Raw genomic sequence first — 15,378 nt, forward strand, 5'->3', positions numbered from 1 at the left:
ACTGACCTTCAATTTTCGCAATTTGCAGTTTCGGCATCCAAACCGCGACTTGCGCTTAGAGTCATTGCTCTTTTTGACTGTTGGGGCACTCGAATTTATGATTGATCGGGAGGACGGCTCATCGATACATCTAGTTCATGTAGGAATGCGGACTGGTTGGAGTTTGATGCGCTGTTAACATGAACCGTGTATAAAACGTCAGTCAGATGGCGTACAAGCGACAGATATATAAATTGCAGCAAAATCCCAGGGACGAAGCAGAGTAGAATCTCTCAGACTCAACCAAGATCCCCCACTGAACAGAAACATTTCTTTCACATTCAAGTCCCTACCCCATTTCAGTCACTATGCGCCTTGGCATAGGAGAGCCAGTCCAGCCTGTGGTGTAGAAAGAGTCAACTATAAAAGCAGGGTTTCATCTGCTTAAAAGGAGGACTTACCACTGGGGCTGCACAACATGTAGCAGTCCTACCTTCAGACGCACATATCGCCTTAAAGGAATCAATAGATGAAGGAGATCGGCTCACTATATTCGGAATGTTAGCCATCGTAACATGATAACGAGGAGTCACCCAGTACTAGAACTTACGGGGCTTGCAGTCAAGGTCTGACACACCAAGCACATCCGTCCTACAGCAGAAGGCTTGGGTGTAAAGTTGGCCACCACCACACAAGGGGCTATCCCCACCGGCCCCATTTCCGCCCTGCCCGTAGACGGGCATAGCAAGGACGGCAGCTAGGAGGATAGCAGAGAGCTTCATGTTGCAGTGAGGAAAGCAAATTCGTGGCGTAAGTTCTCAGGACTCAGCTTGATTGACCTAGAGGAAAACCAAATAGAAACTAGGAATCATTCAGTCGTGAAGAAGAGACGAGATTATACTGTGGGAGGAGGAGCCTATATATACCACCGGACGATCACAGTACGGAGGAATGAATGTCGGCGTGCTAGTCGTCAAATGATCATTTGTAAAATGATATATTCTGCACGGATAACAAAGGATACTTTCGACTCTTCGTATTGAAGGAAATTCCACTCTTTCTCCATTTCAGACCTCTACTATTGGAAAGTCACTGACATAGTGTGATAGATCTACAGGACTTGCAAATAATGCGCAGATCAGCGAGCAGCTAAGATTAACTATGTGGCTTCACAGGCATTCATTGAACTCTATTGATGCGATCGGCAAATCTTATATCTGTTTGGGATTGATCGGCGTCTAATGCATAGGACTTGCCCTCTGTTCAATCTAGCTATTGGTGAAGCAGAATACTCCAAGCAATTGTGCTTTTACTTGAGCCAGGCATGATACGCATATAGCACACACCCGGCCTACAAAGCGAAGCTCTTACTCCGTACCTTACCATCAGAATGATTGGTCACACTAGCAGAACGCCCGTGTAGCAGCAGAAGACTTGACTGACCACTGCCAGCTGTAGATAGGTAACACGATGCTCTGATAGAAGGGCTCTCTGCATTAAATATTAAGTAACCCTATCTCTATCCCTCATTTGACCTCAAAATAAACGGTTTTTGTAATCGTATTCCCCTCCGTTGCATCGCCAACTAAGCCTTGGGTACTTTCGGAATCGCCTTTCTGCGCTTGACGGTGCCCATGGACCGATGCATGAGTTCCCAACCCGTCATTGATAGTATGATCCCGTACAAAGGTGCCGGAAAGCGACGAGATGGCGTATTTGTCACCTGCGAAGCCATGACGTTCAGTAATAGCGAATGCATTGTGACTCGGTTGGAGTTCGATCATGAGGCGGCCAAGCGATGGAATGGCGGTGGTGATGATGCTGAGGTTCATCATCACTCTACTCTGGTCAGCTGCTGGTCTCGCCACTGCATTTGATTGATTACTTACTGCGCCCATATAGTGGAGCTGATGTTTGCCCCTATGTCTGATTAGCACCTTGTTCTGTGCGGAGATTGGGGTGATCGATATACTTACATGTCCGGTCAGGCGATCTAATTGCAATGTTCATGTAGTGCATTTGGATTCCGGTTGCAACGCACACACTGGATACTTGTCAGCTTCAAGGCCTCAGGGAAGTTAAAGCTGAGATGCTCACATCATCCGACTGGCGAGCATGGCCATGATGCGGAGTCGCTTCAACCTGCTGATCTGGACTTTCTGGAGCACGACACACGGAAGGAAGACCAGGGCTGCGTCGGTAATAATATTCATAGTCCAGATGTAATCTGCGAGTGCTTCCTGATTGATTCATTATCAATTGGAGTCCTCTAGGCTGTAGATTCCATCACTCACTCGATTGACACAACGGCCTGTGGTGTCCCACGGACGAGGCAGAGCGCATTGGAATGCCAGAGCCATGATCGAGGACGACGCCCATAACCCAATTATCACCATCAAGCCCTGACCAAGCCGCAAGACGTTGCCCTGGGCCGTCAAACTGCGGAAAAGGAGCGCGACGGAGAGTTTGCTGCAGGTGACGGTTGCAAGCAGGAGGATTTGCGTTCCGTATATGTACTGGGAGCTATTAGTCGCCTTTATAGGCCACCTGGCGGTTCGGATGAATTGTCACCTTGTCGAAGGAAGTCAAGTCGCTGGTCGAAACCACGTTTATCCTCTTGCCGAGTCCATGGTCGATGGATAGCTGAACAAACGCACTCTGGATGATTCCCAGTCCCTATTATACGCGATCAAAATTAGACATCGCAAAATGAAGCCGTACACGATCAAGAAAACCATACCGTGGCGCCTGCGAGCAAGATATCATCCGAGTAGACAACTCTTGCGATATACCATCTTGTAAACAGTCGCACAAATACAGTGGCCACCGTCAAACTCAGCAAAGTATACACAGTGACGGCGACATACCCACTGTGATCATGGTCTGAGATGGGGAACAAGGGTGGTAGCGTGCCTGCCATGTCAGTTTATGAAGCACAGATGCAAGCCGATCAGATCAGCAGGGAATATATGCGAAATCGGAAGGATATCACGGGCGCACTGGCAGCCCTGGAGCAATAGTTTGTAGTCGTTCGCATGCTGTCTGATTGGCCTGGAGGGGTCGATAGCAATAGCGAGAGTTATAAAAGCACGGCCCAATCAAACCTGTGGAGTATGTACAACTTGGCTCCAAACTAACGCGGAGGTATCTGTAGATTTGACAAGCGGGTTGCCAATGCTTATCATTGAAGCTTCGATGAACTCGTGGTGGCCCCGTTTATTGTTTGGCATTGGCCTGGAGTCCGTCGGACCTCGGCGAACCAGACGATGGGACTACGCAGTCGACGTTACATCGTGCCTGTGGACAAGGTTTTCATTTCACACGAGCCAATCTGACACTCTGGATGGGGTATTCTAAAAAAGTATCGCGAGTCGTGCTCGCTTCTCCATACAGTCCTGAAACCGCGATTGGTTTGACTTTTTGATTAAGACAATGGAACTGTGGTTTAAGCACATTTGACAGGCTCACGGAAAAAGTCAATTCAAATGATACTATTACAAATTGCTATTGCACCGGAGTCCGGACAGTTCAAAGCTCCAAAATCAACGCGGTGCTCTCCGAAGCCTTCAATGGACTGGCACTATTTGATCATGATCTGGACTAATAGATTAATACCACCAACCAGATCACAGCAGACTTCGGCTTAAATTACTTTACTTTTTTTGCTAGCTCTGTAGAGTGCATGATGTGGCCATACTCGGTATGGCAGAGATCTGATCATATGATCTCACTTAGTAGATAGCTCCTTCCACTATACAATAGTAAATATAGATTTATATATATAATAAATTAATAAAATATCTTTATATTTTAAACCTCTCTCTACTTATTCTATAGGTTATAAGCCTAGAGCCTCTTAAAGAGCTCTAGAGAATTATTCCTAAGTTCTTTTCTTAAGCTATTTTACTACTTTTTATTTTTAAAAGCCTCTTTTAGTAGATATTCTACCTAAAATATTTATCTAGGCTGGATATTCTACCTAAGATAGAAACTATTCTTTTATTATCTTTATTAATAGGGCCCTGTAAAAGATTTTTATATTTAAGAATCCTTATAGATATAAAAGCCTAGTAGTTATTCTTAGATATATCTAAAATCTTATTCCCTTAAGGGATATATCTAAAACCTTATTTCTTTTATTAAAATCTTTTTTTAAGATACTTTAAGTAGATCTCTATAAGTTACTATTACTTATAGATATAGATTTCTATTAAATATAGTCTAAAGCTATAAAAATATACCTATATAGCTAGGGTATTTAGTAAACTATAAATAGAACTTATAAGAAGCTAGAGCTACTAGAAGTAGGCTATTAGACTAGATTATTAGATAAAGTTAAGCTTATTAAATAGTAAGAGAGAATTAAAAAGGCTATTTAAAATTAAAAGAAGATAGATAATAAGGCTTATAGAGCTATATATTCTATCTTATCTTATATTATTAAATATAAAGTAATTAATTTAGAATTATCTAAAGTTATTTAGAACTATCTTAATAATAAATATAATATAATAGCAGATATACAGTCCTTTAAAGGGCTATAGATAGCTATTAATATAATATATAATAGTTATAATAGAGTCTAAGATTATATATTAAAACTATTTTAAGTACTTAATAAATTTAATTATAGTCTTAAGAAAGGTAAGTAGCTTCCTAAATTTATTAAGATCTAATTTTTACTCTATAATCTTAGTAAAATATAAGAAATATTCTTTATATCTTACCTTAATAGTTACTATAATAAGAGAACTGCTATATTTAATAATATTATATAGATTCTTATTTAGGAAGAGATATATATAAAGTTTAATATATTATTTATAAATATTATAAAAGTATAGAAAGGGAAGAAGCTAGCTTAGAAAGATAGTAATTCTAAAAATAAATTAAACTAATTAAATTAGTTAAATTCTAATTCTAGTTTAAATAACTAGAAAGATTCTAATAGCAAGGTGCCTTAAGAAACTAGGAAAAACTAGAAATATTATTATTATAGTAAAATAGGCTATAAGAAGCCTAACTACTAGGAGTTAAATCTAGATAAGAAGCCTAATAGGAAGAATCTATCTAATTAATTAAATTAAATTAATTATTATAATTATACTTATATAATAGGTACTAATAATAATATACTAAATAGCTAATAATTAATTATCTTAATACTTAAAGAAATAATACTTACCTTCTATATTATTAATAATAAAGATAATAGAGTCCTTACCCCTACTAATAATAATTTAATTAATAATAATAGCATCCTTATCTCTTAATTAATTAAATAAGATATTAAATATATATAGATAGTAATTATTACTATTAATCTAGCTCTATACCTATATACTAGTGCTAGTAATTAGATAATTAACTCTAGAGCTACTAAACACTTTATTATAATATCTATAAACTTTATAGATAGCTTAAGGAAGCTATATAAACAGGGAATTAAGATAGTAATAAGGTAAATTATATATTCTAATTTAATTAGGGATATTATCTTATATCTTATATATCTAGGTGGATATACTAGATATATTATTATTACTAATATTCTTTATATTCCTAAAGTAGCAGTCAACCTTTTAGGCACTATTAGATTAGGCTATAAGAGTCTAGAAGTTAATCTTCTACTAGATAGTATTATTATTACTTACCTATTAGATAAAATAATTATTAGATATAGAGATATTATCTAGAATACCTATATTCTTTATCTTATAGGAAGCAACACTGCTATTAAGACTAATAAGCTAATTAAACTAACTAAGCTAGATATACTATTTAAAATATAGCTAATAGTATTCCCTTACTACCCTAAGAGAGGTGATAATTAACTATTCTCTTAGTAAGATTATATACTATAAGAAGATTATAAGTAAGCTAAGTAAGAATTAATAAAATCTTATTCTAATATTAAAACTTATATCTAGATTAGATAAGAGGTCCTAAGTAAGTAATATATACTTATTTTAGATCTATTATATAATAATTATACTAGTATTTATATATTAAAGAGAGATAAGGTTAATTTAATAACTTAGTACTATTATTTTATATATTTATTAATTCCTAATATTATTTATATATCTAAAATAGTTAATAGAATAGATATTAAGGGACTATTAATTCCTAAGCATGCCTATAAATCTTATATAGTAGCTAATATAATAGTCTATAAGGGGTATATTACTATATCTCCTATTAAGTAATATAGGGAGTACATCTTTATTAATATTAGTAGTAGCTATAATAATATACTAGATAACTATATTACTAGTACTTACTACTAGATGATTATTATAGATTAGTTTAATAGCTAGATTACTATCTAATTACTTAAATATAGGCACTAAGTAATACTACTTATTAAGCTCTTTATTAAAGAAGAAGAGTATGCAGGTATTAAGATATAAATTATTTATATTAATAATAGAGGAGAATTTATTAAGAAAGAGAATTAAGTATAGGCTAGAGCTAAATCTATTAAATAAGAACTTATAGTACTATATACTTATAGCTAGAATCTAGTTATAGAATATCTTATATACACTATTCTAATAAAGATTTATACTATTATTAATAATAAAACCATTCTATATAAACTCTAGGGTAAAATTATAAAGGGAGTTATTCTAATTAAGAATATCTTACCTATTTAAAATAAGAATATAACTCTATATAAAATATACTTTAGTAAATATCTAGATATTAGCTCCCTGTAGATCTTAGGTTTAGTTAGATATCTTACTATTACTAATAAGATTAAATCTAAGTAGGGTATTATAAAGATTAATCTATATACTATTTACTGCTATTTAGTTAGCTATACTAGCTTAGGTAAGTAATATATTATTTAGATATTAGTAATTAATAAAGTTAAATATATCTATAATATTATTTTTAAAGAAGGAAGYAATCTAGATCTCTATARTAATCTAGATAATAATTATARTAAATTTATTAATCTACTAGCYATTCYACCTACTRACTATAATCTAAATAAGGTTATTAGTAATAATAATTTAGATTAAGATATTATTAAAGGCTAGGATCTAACTATATCTAATCTACCTAGATTAGAGGATAGCATCCCTATACTATAAATATATATAGAGGTAGGTCCTAGTATTACTAAGGATATTAACTTTCTATATAGAGGCCTTTTTAGTAAGCTAGTAGAAGACCTTCTAGAATATTCCTAGTTAGAAGTAATTTAGCTTATAGAATAGGGGGTGTATTATATTAATACTAAGACTATAGAGAAGTATATATAGAATTATATTATTACTAGGTATATATATATTAGTAATAATTATACTAATATTATTAAGCCTTCTTCCTTCTATAAGGTAATTAACTCTCCTAAAGTAGATAATTAGTAGAATATTATAAAAATAAAAGTAGATAATCTTATTAAGTAAGATACCTAGGTACTTAAAGCCCTACCTACTAACTATAAGACTATTAAGGGGTATTAGGTCTATAAGATTAAGATTAGTACTAATAATAAAATTATCTAATTTAAGATAAGATAGGTTACTAAAGACTATATCTAAATACCTAGAGTAGACTTTAACTAGATATTTTCCCCTATTATAAAGCTAGCTACTATCTACCTATTCTTTATACTTATAGCTATCTTAGGCTATTATTATATTAAGGTAGATATTAAGCTTACTTTTCTATAGGGTAAATTCTTTAATAGTAAAGTTATCTATATAAAGTAGCTACTAGATTTTAATAATAAATCTAGCTATATATATAGACTATTACTTCCTTTATATAGATTAAAGTAGTCTATATATACCTAGTATCTTATCTTCTATAGTAAAGTTACTAAGATTAGATTATAGCTATCTAAGATTAATAAATACCTCTTCTTTAATACCTACAGCATGCTTCTTATCTTATATATTAATAATATAAAGATTACTAGACCTTCTAGGTAGATTACTAAGGGGGTATATAAGACTATTAGAGTTGCATTTGGTGTGAGTTCAGGTGAGTTCAAAACCAGTTGGCACTGAACCACTATAATTTTAAGTTCAAATTTTAGAACCCGCAGCCAACCCAGATCTAATCTGGGTTAGTGGCGGTTTCACTGCAAAAACCCACCACTAGGCCTAGCTAGGCCTAGCTAGGCCCCTACTAACTAACCATGGTTAGATTTAGTTTAATTTTAAGTTGGTTAAACTGCTACCCCTTAGTAAATTTTAATAGTTTTTGAATTTCAATGCCTCATTGAATGCCATATTATCTATCATAATATCACTATACTAATTAAAAATTATTATTTTTATATAAAATATATCATAATTATCATCATACTAATCTATATCTAAAATTTTAATTCAATATCTATAGGGCTGAATGGGGGGTGGTTAAAAAATCATTTTTAAACTATAGTAGTTATTAACTATTAGTTATATATATATATATATCCACACCACTTTCATACCACCCCATGATGAAAATGATTATTCCTCTATATCTCAGCAACCACTAGGTATTTTAAATCAATATTTATATCACTAGATAGCCTAGATCAGGGGCTATCTAATGATATCAAAAATATTAGAAGATCCCTAGAAATGACTGATATCTAGGTAAAACAGTGCGGGTTGGTTAAACTGTTAGGTTAAACCCACGAAAACCATAACTAACAGTTTTCACTGAACCTGAATTAGGCCCAGGGTAGGGAACCCGCCCCTGAAGCAGTTCCCTAGGCTAGGCACCGAACCCAACCCGCTGTGGGTTCAGTGAGGGTTGGATTCAATTTTTGCGGTTCAGTTATGCAACTCTAAAGACTATTAGTAAACTATTTAATATTTTACTTATTAGCCTAGCTACCTATTATCTAGGCATAAAGATAGACCTAGATATTAAGAAAAAATAGATTAAGCTATCTTAATATACTTATCTTTAATATCTTATTAATATATTTAATCTATATTTAATTAAAACTATAGTAATACCTATAAAAGAAGGTGCTTAGCTAGTTAAATTAGATAAGCTTATTAAATATAATCTTAAACTTAAAGAGAGGTATAGAGTAGGAGTTAGCTTAGTTATATATTTAATATTATAGACTAGGCTAGATACTACCTTTACTATTAGGAAGCTAGCTAGATATACTATAAATCCTAATAAATTATATTTTATATATCTTATTTATCTTATTTAATTCTTCTATTAGACCCTAGATATTAGAATTATCTATAAGTCTTATAATATAAAAGATATTATATATAAGCTAGGTATTATTATTAGCTATATTAATATAGATTATATAGGATATATTAATATATACTATTTAACTACTAGATATATCTTTATATTTAGTAATAAATCTATTTTATAAGCTTTTAAGCTATAATTAGTCATCTCTTTATCTATATATAAGACTAAATATATTACTATTATTTATATTATAAAGAAAGCTATCTAGCTTACCTATCTTCTTAAAGATATTAACTTTAATAGTATATACCCTATATAGATTAATACTAATAGCTAGCCTACTATAGACCTAGCCTATAATACTTAATTCTATGCTTATAGTAAGTATATTAATATTAATTATTATTAGATTAGAGATATAATAGTTAAGAAGCAGGTCTTTCTATTATATCTTTTAATAGATAAGATAATTATAGATCTTATAATAAAGCTACTTAGTTATCTAAAGTTTAATTAATTCTTTAAGATACTAGGCTTAGCCTAGTAGAGCACTATAAATAGTAGATCTTAATACTATAATTATAGATTAACTACCTAATTAGGAAGTGGCTATAACCTTATTAATTAAATCTAGGGGTGTGTAGCTATACTTAGTATAGCAGAGATCTAATTATATAATCTTACTTAGTAGATAGCTCCTTCCACTATATAATAGTAAATATAGATTTACATACATAATGAATTAACAAAATATCTTCATATTTTAAACCTCTCTCTGCTCATTCTACACATGAAGTGCATTTCCCCTGATATCCCCCATCCCTGTTTGTAATGTATATATGCATTACTCCATACTCAAGGTGATATCGTCCAAGGTCCGATGAAATTTAAGCGTCATCATGTCCGAAGATTCGATCGAGCTGTCACCCTTTGGGACGAAAGTCGCCCGTGAATATGCACTGGAGCTGAGAAATCAACATGAGACAAGCGATAGGAAGGGCTTTGGCAACAGTGCCAGTGGCGGGGGATGCACTTCGTCGAATAATACCAGCGGAAAGCAACGAATGGAGGTACGAATGAAGCACCTCACAGTGAGACAGGATCGCTAATCTCTGTCCGAATGAAGCGAAAATTCGGTTCTCTCTCCATCCTGGCTTTATCCGTCGCATTGTTGGCATCATGGGAGTCCATCGCCAGGTATGTCAGAAGCCACATTGCCTGAGCTGCTAGTAATTGTCTTGTCTAGTGGATTCGCCCCTGGGCTGATGAACGGGGGCCCTGCGGCTTTGGTTTGGGGAATGTTACTATCAATGACAGGAACGATGGCACTGGCATTGTCGCTGGGCGAAATGGCCTCCATCTGTCCGCTTGCCGGAGCACAGTACCACTGGACCGCGCTGCTGGCGCCCCCGAGGATCAGGGCCTTCAGCACTTGGATGCAAGGTATGAGCGCAAGCTGAATCCGACCGACAAAACTGACTTATCACGCAGGTTGGATCACGGTGTTTGGATGGCAGGCCGCCGTCACCAGTATCTGTTTCCTCGTGGCAGCCCAAATCCAGGGTCTAATCATCCTGAACCGTCCGGAGTATGAACCGCAACGATGGCATGGGACCTTGCTCATGTGGGCGGTGATGCTTCTCTCGTTGACCATCAATGTCTTTGCAGTTCGAATCTTGCCTTTACTTCAGCTGTTAGGCGGCATTATGCATGTCGTATTCTTTATTGTTCTGGTCGTTCCTCTAGTTCTGTTGTCGCCACGGAGTACGCCTGATTTTGTCTTTACAGAGCTGCTGAATCAGGGTGGATGGAGCAGCGATGGAGTCTCCTGGTGTCTGGGAATGTTGACTGTCACATATTGCTTCACTGGTAAGATATACATCATTTATATGAACTTCCACTGACGTACGCAGGATTCGACGGCGCTATCCACATGAGCGAAGAAGTCCACAACCCGGCCACCGTGGTCCCTCGCATTCTCATCCAAACCATTGTCATCAACGGCACTCTAGCGTTTGGCTTCATTCTGGTCATGCTGTTCTGCATCGGAGACATCCACGCAATCTTACACTCTCCAACCGGCTTCCCCATTATCGCCATGTTCTACCAGGCGACCGGGTCCGTCCACGCAACAACAGCAATGCAATCCGCCATCACCCTCATCGGTTTCGTCTCCAACATCGCAGTCGTCGCCTCCGTCTCCCGCCTCACATGGGCCTTTGCCCGTGACGGAGGCCTCCCATATTCCAAGTTCTTCGCCCACGTGGACGCGACATACCACATCCCCATCCGCGCCATCTGCCTCGTCTGCTTCACCGTCCTCCTGCTCTCCCTCGTCAACATCGCCTCCACCACCGCCCTAAGCGCCATCCTCGCGCTCACCACTAGCTCCCTTTTCATTTCATATATCATCCCCATCGCCATGATGGCCCGGAAACGGATCCGGAAGGAGCGGATTGCGTTTGGCCCATTTGCCCTCGGACGGTGGGGTCTGGCGATCAACATCTACGCTATCGTTTTCGGTATCTTCATATGTACTTTTGTGTCGTTTCCGACCGAGATCCCCGTGACGGCAACAAACATGAATTACAGCGGCCCGGTATTCCTGGGTGTGAGCGTCCTGTTGATTTGTGACTGGGCCGTAAGGGGGAGAGGGAGGTTTACAGGGCCGTTGAAGGAGTTGTTAACGCGGGGCGCTGAGATGTAACACCATTCCTTCTTAACAATATCCTGTAATGAGCTGGCTCTCAGAGGACTACCCCATACCCTGACTGGATGTGTAGTTCACCACTACAAACACTGGGAATACCACGCATTTATCACAGTGCAGGTATACCCGCTCGCACACACCGTAGGCCCCGTCCACCCGGACCCTCCACACTGACCCCAGTGCGCCGCCACACCAGTGCTAGTCGACGCACCCCCAGACGACGTCGTCGTACTCGTCGTAGTAGCCTTGGTCGTAGTCGTTGACGATCCACCCGCAAACCCAAACCACTCCATGTCCTGTGCACCATGAATAGGAACCGTATGCCCGACACCGGTTGCAAAGATCCCCTGCAGATTAGGGCCCCAGTTGGTAGTCTGGTAGTTTGCCTCGGGGGTGTTGCTCTCCGTTGACTGCGGAGAGTCATAGGTGTACCCGAAGACACCCGCCCACTGCTTGCATGTTTCGTAGTAGTTCTGCGGGTAGAGCGTCGTGTCTACGCTGCCGTGGTAGATCTGCATGCGCGGGCGCGAGCCGGTATACCCCGAGTACATTGCTTTGGCGATGCCGCCCCAGACCTCCGGTGTGCTGATGATGTCGCCCTGGGCGCAGCTGCTGTTCCAGCCGTCGACTTGGTTGGAGGAGGAGTAGAAGCAGCCGGCGGGGACGCCGGAGTAGACTGTGGCGGCGGCGAAGAGTTCGGGGTATGTCGCGGCCATGACGTTCTGCATCCTGACAGTCAGTAGGTGGTTTGCTTTGTTCATACTGTGATGCCTACCGTCATCATGGCGCCAGAGCTGGACCCGGTCACGAACACCTTGCTGGTATCGGCACTGTATTGGCTGATGGTCCAGGTAACCATGTTGGCGATTGAATTGCTGTCGCCGCCGCCATTGTGGTTCAAAGCGGACTGGGAGCTGACGTCCCAGCAGGTACCGCTATAGGGACTCTGGGGGTAGATGACGATGAAGCCATACTGCTCAGCCAGCTGTGCGTAGGGAGAGCCAGTGTAGTATGCTTGTGCAGTTCCCGTGCCTGAATAGTGTCAGCAAGTTGCAGCTAGTTGCATTGGGTGTGCTCCACACAGTAATGAATAGCAACGACGATTCCAGGCTTGGTGGCCAGATTCTTAGGCACATAGATGTACATGAGCGTGCCAGAGGGGTTAGATCCAAAGTTAGTCACTTGCTGAAGAGAACCGCTGGTGATTCGCTTGACGACATCCTTCCCCGGAGAGGCAGAGGATAGGGCCAGATAACAGAAAATGGCGATGAGGAGGGATAGAGCTCTCATTGTGTTGTTAGGAGAACAGGCAGTTCTGTTATGCAGTGGTCAGAGAAACATAACACGTTCAGGTCAATGGGCTGGCTGGGTTTTATCATCTTGAAGCTGATTACCCGGTTCTCCCTCCCGGCAAGTCTACCAATTCTGGCTAAATTCTCTATAACAATCGGACAAAAGGAACTGAGAAGTGAGACTTCCTCAAACACTGGTATTGCTGAGCACAAGGATAGCGCCTTTCCCCGCATCCCACACGTCAACCATCCTGCAGATCGACTCGTGAAGAAGCTTATTTATCCAAAACAAGCTGCTTGGGTTCTGCAGCGGGAAATCGGTCTTCGGGCCGGAGTTCCTGAATCATCAATGAATAAGCTTGACGGAATAGCAAAGAGAATTTCCCCATCCTGCTATTGTGCAGGTCATCTTCTACATCTAACCGATTGGAGTTGAGTTACGAAGCCAAGGAAATACGCGGTAGGGCTTGTGAACGACTGCCGTTGCTGATGCATATACAATGCTGCCAGTACTCAGAATACTAAGGTGGACCCCCTTAGAGGCTTGGACAGGACTACGTAAACGTTTCACATCTGATACTGTGGGCTCTGGTGGAACTCCAAGTTTGGAGCTGCAATGAGTCCATGAACGCCGTTTCTGTTTTGTGTTCATGCCATAGCAGAACCTGTTCGTCTACTAATACTCATTTAATAAAGGTTTCCCTTCGTGATTTGTTCAGAACTACTCCCATCGCTGCGTCGTCATCTTACAGTTTTTGGTTATGAAAGCATTGACCAAGTGACATCCTATGATGTGCTATGCATATTTCTGAATATTGCAGTAGCCATTAAGCTCTCTTGCTCGGAGCGCGATCTCCGGGGCCTAAATAGACGGTTAAACTTCCCAGGACTGTAAACCTACGTTGGCAGGCTTAATTACAGCGACCGGGCCGGCCATACACTCTAAAGATGCAGATCTATATTTATACAGCGTATCCACTATTAGGGTGATCGACGGCTCTGGTCTATCAAGATCGTCTAATACATGATGTACCTGTCTCACATGTGCGTGATGCGGTCACAGACGAGTGTCCTGCACCAATGTCTTGAACAAAGCATGCACCGCTCTACAGAGTCTCACAAACATAGATTCCACCAGCTTGAGTTCCTGAATTACTTTGCCAGGCAGCCCAGACCTAGGATCTTGACATAGCAAAACTTATATGGGACTCTTTGAACAGTTTGGCCCTAGAACTTGGCCAAGTATCATACTGAAACAGGACTTATCACTGACAAATACGGTAGTGCGCCGTTGGAGTGGTTTTGCAGTCCACGTCAACGTAGGCGACAGATTTCCACACTCTAGCGACTGTCCTGAGCGTTGCCAGCAACGGTAGCAGGATCCTGGTATTTGGATCCAGGCTCATCATGTTGCTTGTTGGCTTCTTGAGCCTGGCTCTCTCGAAAAGATACACGCGCTCTAACGGAGATGTTCTCATCGCGGTAGGCCGGGTCAGAGTCCAGGCGCTTTGCACGGACGAACGTCAAGACGGAGCGGCGGAAGGTGGCGACTGGGATTTTGATTGGAATTTCGATGAATATATCTTTCGTCCATTGAGGAGTGTTGATCAGATAGCGAACGGGGAATGGAACGTCGGCGTCGAAATCAGCGGCATATTGATCGAAGACAACGTCGCGCCAGGTTTTATTGAGGTTTCTGGTTGTCATGGCGAGAATCAAGGTTGAATATGGCGTCTAGCTGAATTTTATGTGCTTCTAGGTCGTCTGTGGAAAAAGGCAAAGTTGGAGACGGAGACTTGCAAGTCGCGACCACAACGAGGCTGATGCTCGGCGCGGGTCATATTGGCCGTGGACTTTAGGCAATCAGGTGTCTCTCCTACTAGCCAGAGTCCAAGACTAAACACTAATATAACTAGCTACTCTATATGACTCTTTGATGATACATGCTGACATATATAGAGAGAATTGTTGCGATGGCTCTTGCCTTTAATATGGACCAGGATGACTAGATAGATATATTGTCAAGGAGCAAAGTCTGGAATGGACAATTTGTTTATATCAGTGAGATGATCCAGACATCTCTCCGCTCTGACCCTTTAATTGTGAAGCTATTTATAGCTCAGTGCTTCTTTGCTAAATCATTGGTTCGGCAGGAAGATTCCCCGTGTTAAATGCCGTCCCAGTGAGCAATTAGTTCTCGTGTCTGAGATGCAGATG

The 15,378-nt window shown here is 39.3% G+C and overlaps 4 protein-coding genes across 4 annotated transcripts; 1 reads left to right on the forward strand and 3 right to left on the reverse strand.

Moving 5' to 3' along the window:
• Positions 1-1,505: 1,505 nt before the first annotated feature.
• On the reverse strand, positions 1,506-2,899 carry Aspvir_002918 (uncharacterized protein; the record flags this gene model as incomplete). Its single annotated transcript, XM_043274511.1, has 7 exons — positions 1,506-1,818; positions 1,869-1,899; positions 1,956-2,023; positions 2,077-2,219; positions 2,274-2,495; positions 2,551-2,655; positions 2,720-2,899. 7 exons carry the CDS (start codon positions 2,897-2,899, stop codon positions 1,506-1,508), a joined length of 1,062 nt encoding a protein of 353 aa, XP_043130446.1.
• Positions 2,900-10,058: 7,159 nt separating this feature from the next.
• Aspvir_002919 (putative amino acid permease) lies at positions 10,059-11,866 on the forward strand (the record flags this gene model as incomplete). The annotated part of the gene is made up of 5 exons (XM_043274512.1): positions 10,059-10,229; positions 10,286-10,356; positions 10,406-10,602; positions 10,651-11,028; positions 11,073-11,866. 5 exons carry the CDS (start codon positions 10,059-10,061, stop codon positions 11,864-11,866), a joined length of 1,611 nt encoding a protein of 536 aa, XP_043130447.1.
• Positions 11,867-11,949: 83 nt separating this feature from the next.
• Positions 11,950-13,159, reverse strand: axeA (putative acetyl xylan esterase; the record flags this gene model as incomplete). Its single annotated transcript, XM_043274513.1, has 3 exons — positions 11,950-12,591; positions 12,645-12,901; positions 12,952-13,159. The coding sequence occupies 3 exons, from the start codon at positions 13,157-13,159 to the stop codon at positions 11,950-11,952; spliced, it is 1,107 nt and encodes a 368-aa protein (XP_043130448.1).
• Positions 13,160-14,502: 1,343 nt separating this feature from the next.
• Aspvir_002921 (uncharacterized protein) lies at positions 14,503-14,868 on the reverse strand (the record flags this gene model as incomplete). The annotated part of the gene is made up of 1 exon (XM_043274514.1): positions 14,503-14,868. One exon carries the CDS (start codon positions 14,866-14,868, stop codon positions 14,503-14,505), a length of 366 nt encoding a protein of 121 aa, XP_043130449.1.
• Between the last annotated feature and the right edge of the window lie 510 nt (positions 14,869-15,378).

Source organism: Aspergillus viridinutans (assembly GCF_018404265.1).
Source record: "Aspergillus viridinutans IFM 47045 DNA, scaffold_13, whole genome shotgun sequence".
In the NCBI taxonomy this organism is placed as follows: Eukaryota; Fungi; Ascomycota; class Eurotiomycetes; order Eurotiales; family Aspergillaceae; genus Aspergillus; species Aspergillus viridinutans.